This window comes from Camelina sativa, chromosome 20 (genome assembly GCF_000633955.1).
Source record: "Camelina sativa cultivar DH55 chromosome 20, Cs, whole genome shotgun sequence".
Lineage (NCBI taxonomy): Eukaryota > Viridiplantae > Streptophyta > Magnoliopsida > Brassicales > Brassicaceae > Camelina > Camelina sativa.
The window spans coordinates 27,826,401-27,833,970 of record NC_025704.1 but is presented as its reverse complement, the minus strand read 5'-3'; the positions used below and the strand labels follow the sequence as shown (position 1 = coordinate 27,833,970).

At 39.6% G+C, this 7,570-nt stretch overlaps 2 protein-coding genes across 3 annotated transcripts; one reads left to right on the top strand and one right to left on the bottom strand.

The window, feature by feature from the left end:
- LOC109131388 lies at window positions 236–570 on the bottom strand. Its single transcript, XM_019242294.1, is given in 2 exon segments — window positions 236–374; window positions 376–570. Coding segments are annotated over 2 exon segments (276 nt in total). The 3' UTR covers window positions 236–293.
- Window positions 2,312–7,526, top strand: LOC104771872. 2 transcript variants are annotated; one of them, XM_019242269.1, is made up of 4 exons: window positions 2,312–2,516; window positions 2,868–2,893; window positions 2,968–3,130; window positions 4,484–7,526. In XM_019242269.1, the coding sequence occupies exon 4, from the start codon at window positions 6,190–6,192 to the stop codon at window positions 7,009–7,011; it is 822 nt and encodes a 273-aa protein (XP_019097814.1). In that variant the 5' UTR covers window positions 2,312–2,516; window positions 2,868–2,893; window positions 2,968–3,130; window positions 4,484–6,189; the 3' UTR covers window positions 7,012–7,526. The 2 variants fall into 2 exon arrangements, with proteins under 2 accessions (XP_019097814.1, XP_019097813.1); XM_019242268.1 differs by having other exon boundaries at window positions 2,868–4,246.

Sequence of the window (7,570 nt, the reverse complement as noted above, 5' to 3'; positions counted from 1 at the left end):
TGCTACACGAGCATGAACGAAGGCAAATTTGGAGGAACCAGGGACAATCCCACAAAGGGGCTTTCTCTTCTTTTTCGGCATCTGAGACAGAAATTTCCGACCACTGGCGTGAGGCCGGCGTTGGGGGGTAAATTTTCTACTATGAAGATTTTTGTTTTTTTGGCCGTTAATAATCATGATTTGCAGATAAAGTTTCATTAGTTACTTCAGAAAATTCCCACTCCTACATGTTAAAACGAAAAAACTCTTAAATTAACTACATAAACTCAAGAATTTTGTATAGCTTGAAGGTTTCAAAATTTGAATGAAAAAAATATATTTATCCAACAAAATAAAAACATTGATTCCAGATTATCCAAAAAAAAACAAAGAAAACTCAATATCCTTACTTAGATCTACCATTGCGGTTTCCATAAGCGTCGCTTTTGTAGTAAAATTGATCATTGCCACTACCCTCGTTTGTGTTGTCTTCTTCAATGTTAATGTGAGTGTGACTCTTATGACGACCATAGAGACCATAACCATGTCCTGTCTCTCGGACAAAAGCTGGCTCTAGCTCGTCTTCCTCATCTATCATGATTTGGTGATTCTTCGACAGCGGTAAACTATGGTTTTGATCAGTTAGTACAATTAAGGTTTGGAGCTTTCTTGCTTGTGTTTGCATAAGAAAGAGAGATAATGTGAAGAAGGTGAAACACAAAAGAGACGTGAGGTTGAGTAATTGAGCCATTTTTTGTATGGTTTATGTTAATCGATTAGAGATTATATATAATCTTATATGGTTTTTGCCATTTCTCTGTTGGAAGTTACCAAACATTATATATTCGGTTGAGTTAATTGGTCAAAATAATTAGACATACCATGTAAAATAAAAAGAAATGATTGAGTTGCCAAAAAAAAAGAAAAAATTAGAAGAGAAAGCGACGAAAAGAGACTACAGACTTTCATTAGTTTGGTTGCTTGATTTGCGGTAAAGCAGATGGAATGATCGACCACCGAAAGTATGTAATGTTGTTACACGGTTTAAAAAAAAAATGTTTATACATCCTATTTTACCTAAATTTGATAGATACAAACTAGCGGCAATATGTTTTTTATATCAACCAACGGTAATTAAAAAACAAGACCACATCACAATTTTGCGATATATGTATGTGAATGTTTGTATCTATTTCTTATATATATACTCCTATAACAATCAATTTAATGTTGCTAAACTAGTAATATGTACATTTGCAAGTCTAAGAATATGGCTCATAATCTCACTCTCAACAACAAATATGAACATCTTAGCATATGTATGGTGAATGAAACGGATTAAAGGCAGCTCATGATTCAAGTAACCTATTTGTCACAAAAACCCAGCGCGTTCATTGCTAGCTGTTCTAGGAATACACATTCGGCTATGTTGATGACTCCATACTTTTCAGTAACCAAACTCGTAAGTCTTTGGAAAAACCTAAAACAGAGACTTAGAAGCATTCGATTTTTAGGTATCCCTAAAATAACTTCTGGTGTGTAAAAATATTTACGCAATTGTTCATAGAACCGTCGGATTTTTTCTCTAGTTTTTAAATATAATTAAACATGTTATTAAAGTTCAATGACATGTTTTAATTATATTTATATCATATGCTTTCAAAAAATCATTGTTTTAGATTATTTGTGTTGACTTTTCGCGTGTCATTTGCTCGTCGTTTGTTGTATTTCAATTTAGTTTCTATACTTAACACTTACGAAAACAATCACAGTCTTTTTATTAGTTATATTTATAGTTTTTTTTTTCAACCATTGGGCCACAACTGGCCGGCCCATTAGCCAAATTCCTACATTCGTAGGAGCCGGGACTCGATCCCGGATGTGATGGCACCTTATACAAATGGACTTACCTCCTGCCACTGCACTAAGATCACTTCACTTTTATTTATAGTTTTTCATTTAGTTCTTTTTTTTTTTGCCTTTTTGCTTTTTGATTGAATCATTTCAAATTTCTTTGAATTTCAATTTAGTTTATATGGTTTTCAATTTTGCTTATTTTTAAAAAATCAAATAATTTTGTCGTTGATTCTCATTTTGTGTGTGTATATTCACACCCACCAACATTAATAATAATTCAAAAAAAAAAATGGGTGTTAAAATAACAAATTGAAAAAGGTCGAAGTATCAAATATTGACACCTACTAACGATGTCCATACAACTGTCGTTTATACGCTTATGTATTCAAAAAAAAATTATAGCCGTTAGTGATATTGTATCTTCTTCTTCTCTTTAATTCTGAATATATAATAAATAACTGAACATTAAAAAAAAATTGAGAAGGAGCCGAGAAAACTAAAACGCCTATTGTTCCATCTCTTCGTCTCTCCTTCCTTCTCTCTCTCACGGTCTCTCCTAGTTCCATGGCATGCTTTGGGGCTATGTTTAAGTATGAAAGCAGCAACAACAGAGGAATCAACCGTTACTATGGGTGAGGAGAGACGGAAGACGAGACTCGCCGAGTCAAGCCAAGCCCAGCGTGAGTTCTTTTCTCCATCTTTGGTGTTTGAATTTTTAGATTCTATGAATTGATTTCGATTTCGTTGATTTCTTAACATCAACAGCTTGATTAGGATTTCAGTTTTGTTGATTTTGATTCTCTAATCGGATAATCCAAAATTAGGTTTTGATTTTAATTTTGTTGATTTTTTAACAACTACGGTTTCAATTTCATTTATTTTGATTCTCTAATCTTAGAATCCGAACTAGTGTTTGATTTTAAAAATCTTAGGGTTTCGGAACGAATTGGATTTTTTTCATATCTCTGCTCTAGATTTGCGGTTCCTAAAATCTTATATATGACTTTAAGTTCTCTTTAACTTTAATGCAGATTCGGTTCCTTAAAACCAAAGCAAGGTAGAAGATTTATCCATGCTGAATATATTTCCCTGAACATGGGCTAATTGGAGATATCTGTTGAATTGGTGAAGGGGGTTTAACCAAAGTAACGAATGGCGCAAAAGGGGGTTTTCTCTGAGTACATTATCGTCCATCAAGTTATGCATAGGTCAACTCAAGGAACTGTTGTGAGGCAGTTAAAGTTTGCTACAGTATCTTGGTGGAGCTAAACACAAATGCCTCTTCTCAATCGAGGTAATCTAAATTACCTCTCTGAAATGTCCCATCTTTAAGTCCATGTCCCTGTCCCTGTCCCTGTCCATGATGGTAGAATGATAACAAATGCCTAGGGTTGGTCCTCTCTGAATGTCACTGTCCCTAATGAAAACGAGATTGTCCCCGGTTCTATAATATCTCGGGTTCCTAGTCACCGAGCTGAAACAAATGCCTCGTGCTGCTAAGGTAATTTTAATTACCTCTCTTAAGGTCCATGTCTCTATCCCTGATGGTAGAATGATAACAAATGCCTCTCTGAATGTCCCATCTTAAAGTCCCTGTCCCTGGCCATGATGGTAGAATGATAACAAATGCCTCGGGTTGCTCGAGGTAATCTAAATTACCTCTCTGAATGTCCCTCTCCCTGTCCATGTCCCTGATGGTAGTATGAAAACAAATGCCTCGTGTTGATTGAGGTAATCAAAATTACCTCTTTGAATGTCCATGTCCCTGTCCCTGATGGTAGAATGAAAACAAATGCCTCGTGTTGGTCCCTGTCCCTAATGAAAATGACTGTCCCAGTTCTGTGTAGATTCTCGTGTTCCTAGTAACCGAGCTGAAAAAATGCCTCATGTTGGTTCAGGTAATTTAAATTACCTCTCTGAATGTCCCTGATGGTAGGCTCTGCAGTCCCAGCTTCTTAAATACTCGGGTTCCTAGTCACCCAATGTAAAAACAAATGCCTCGTCTATGAAATAGCTTGAGATCCTAGTCACTCAAGCCAAAAAAAATGTCCTTATGGTAAAACGCAAGTGAGGGTTCCTAGTCACCAGAGCGAAAAGAACAAATGCCTCGACTCGGTATGAGATCCTTGTTGCTCATGCAACTGGGATTTCCATTAGTGTGGGGGTTTCGCCATCTAACCCAAAAACAAATGCCCCCGTATGAGATTGAGGGTTCCTAGTCACCTGAGTGAAAAGAACAAATGCCTCGACTCGGTATGAGATCCTAGTTGCTCATGCAATTGGGATTTTGCATTAGTTTGGGGGGTTTAGTCATCTAACCCAAAAACAAATGCCTCCACGCGGTATGAGAATGAGATATCTCGTTAGAAATACTTATGCCGAAAGTGAACTCCTAAATTACGCAAATCAGGTAGTTCCTTACCCTTATCTCTTGACTTGCTTAAAACAGCTCTGCAAAATCAATATACTGTATGTGAATTCAGATATGTAAATTTCTGTTTCTTCTATATCTGATGTCTTATTATATTCAGTTTCGTTATAATATTGTTTCTAAACTGAGTCCTCTTCTTTTTTTCTGGCGTCTAAAACATTCATGGTTTTGCAGACACTTACATAGATCTTCTAACATCACATTTTTTTTGCGCAGGCTGTTGTTCCTCGGTTTCCAAAGATCATCATCAGGTTATTTTCAGGGTAGACTCTTCGGTTTATATTCTTCCTCATATTCCCATTTTAAGAATTGGAATCAGGCTGTTAAAATTATGCATATTGCCTTTGCTTAAACTTGTCTCTAGTTCAATTAGAAAGTAGATCATTCTATAAGTTGTTACTGTTACTATAAAAAGATAGTAAATCACTTGATAATTATAACTCCTTTTCTAATCTTTGTGCTCATATAATTATAGAGCAGATTGTTAAGTTCTAACACTTTTTTAACTTGCTAACTGATAGTTTTGTTTGTCAAAATTCCATCAAGGATTGAGTTTGTTGAGTTCTTTAGGTGACTAGAGCTAATTAAAATGGTTCAACTCATGTTTACACATGTGATTCTCTGTTGAAATTTTATTCCTGTAAATTGTCAATTTTAATATATTGTAGGATCTTGATATCTTTATACAAATATAGAAAGCTGCATTTTTTTCTATTATTTGTGGCATTCAAGTTCGTCTAGAAAGCCATTCAATTACTTGTAGTATGAGTGATACAATGTTTTCCTGTGCTTTCATTTAAGTGTAGCCGTGTAGATAAATATGTGACAGCTGAATGTTGTTCTGGAAGATCGTATAGTTGTGTCTGCTTACTATATCTTGTGTTGTGTTAAGTAGTGTTCACAATATTGATTGAGCAGTATCTTCTCTGAGCAGTATTTTTTGTGATGGTTCATATTTGATTCTTAGAGAACCTCATTGTTGTACCCACGATCTGTCATCTCGGGCAATAGGCAAAGGGCCTAGGCCAGGCGCATCTAATGGACCAAGAGCGTATTACTGATTGGCCCATCAGGCCCAGAGAAAGGAAGAGAGCGCGGAGATGCTTCGTGTTGGTCAGCTCGCAGCTCGGGCTTGGTCAAAGATTCCCGCATTCAAGAGGATTAATTAGGATACGCAAATCGTGCCCTATTAATTATGCATTAATTAGGTAATAAATTGGTCAGTATAAATATGTAAGGGGGGAGATATTCAAACACTCTCAATTCAGTTCGGAACCTCCAACGGCGATAAGCTCCTCCGTATTCAAAATCACTTCGGAAAGAGAGAATTGATCTCGGTTCTCACATTTGGCGCTAGAAGGAGGGGGAGAAATCGTCTGACTCTTATTAGTTTCGACTTCATATATAAATCCACTACACACAACCACCGCTGTGACAACCGACTCTCCCAATCAGGCATCCCTGGAGGTGATCCAGAAGCTCTTGCAGGACTTGTCTGAGAAGTCCGATCGTCAGCAAGCCGCTTCCGCCGCTCTTACCGAACGTTTTGACAGCTTGGAGGGTCAGGTCTCCACCCGTTTGGAGGAAGTCACGACGTCCGTAGCTGACCTCTAAGCCTCCCACCGCGCGTACGCCGATCGGGTTGATTTCCTGTCCTCCGACCAAAACCCACATCGACGTGCTTTGGATTTTCCAGTGTTACTCCACCTTCCACCTCCCAAGTGGCAGCAACAAATGTCACTCCGGGAGATTCATTCCCACCTCAAATCAATACGCAAACAGCGCCACTGCTGGTTGGCAATGGCCACACTCCGGTTCAGCCCGGTGTCGCCAAATCTTCCGAGGTCCCAGTCCGTCTTCCTCTCCCTGTGGATGGAAACACTTCGACTCCGGGGTATGTTACCAATCCCGAGATCTTCCGCATGCAGAGCGAAATCCGGGACATGCGGTCCGTGATGCACAGTGCAACCACTTCAGCTCCGGATATCTTTCGCGTGATCGAGGAGTCGACGCGAACTCGTTTTTCCGATCAAATATCCCGAGTCCGCATCAAAGCTACTGGCAAAATTAAGTTCTCGAGCTACGAAGGAAAAGGAGATCCGACCAATCATCTCAAGACCTTCTTGTTGACAGCTAGCCGGGTGGACCTCGAGCCTCACGAAGCAGACGCTGGGTATTGCAAGCTGTTTGCAGAAACGTTTTGTAGACCGGTACTACTTTGGTTCGCGTCTTTAGCAGCCGGCTCCATAACAAACTTCACCGAGCTGTCAACCTTGTTTGTCAAGCAGTATTCTAGCTTAATCAAAACCGCGGTGACAGATGCTCAGCTTTGGAACTTAAGCCAAAAGGCTGGAGAGTCTCTCCGGTCTTACATAACAAAGTTCAAGGAGATCCAGGTCAATATTCCAGGACTCTCGGACTCCACAGCTCTGGCCGCGCTTAAGAACGGCCTCTGGCACGAATCTCGCTTCCGCGAAGAGTTGTCCGTGAATCGGTTCCCAACCATTCAGGACGCGTTACACCGGGCATCGAACAGGATAGTCGCAGAGGAAGACAAAATCGCCGCTGCACAAAAACAAAACGCTCCGCCTACAGGAAAACCACGGTTCGAAGCGCCCGCCAAAAAGACTCCGCCTACGACTCCGAAGTCTGGTCCGAGCACGTTCGCAGTCACTCAATCTCCTAAAAAGAATTCTCCAAAGAGTTCACCGTCCAAACCTCCATTTTCACCGCGCTCCAAGTAACAAGTGGGTCCGAGATGAGGACACGTACTGCGAGCTCCATAAAACCAACAGTCATTCCACTCGTGACTGCAAGAAGCTGATGCACCTCCTCGCAGAAAAATATGTGGCGGGAGAAATGCCAAATGTAACGATCGAGGAGTTGGAGCAGAAAGCGACTCCCGAGATGGACGAAGATGCTCCACCTCCGAAAAAACCGAAGCAATCTGACGGCAATGCAGCCCCCAAGAAAAGAATAGACGTGATAATGGGAGGATTGCGACTCTTTCGAAACTCCATCACTGCGATCAAAGACCATCAGCGAAAGCTCACCAGCCCTCAGCCGAAGCGAGCTTACTTCAATGGGTCAAAGAAGATGTTAAATTTCCAGATGGGTATGTAGCTGATTTAGCTAGTTGTGCAGACATCAAGGATGGAAAGTTTTCAGGAATGAAAAGTCATGATTGCCATGTCTTTATAGAACGATTGCTTCCATTTGTGTTTGCAGAGTTGTTACCACGTGACGTCCATCTTGCAATATCAGGTAAAAATTTGATATCTATATATAGCAATTTAATTTTTT

Bases quoted from the DNA above. Each gene is read 5' to 3' on its own strand.
- LOC104771872 (XM_019242269.1), top strand. From the start codon at position 6,190: ATGCAGAGCGAAATCCGGGACATGCGGTCCGTGATGCACAGTGCAACC.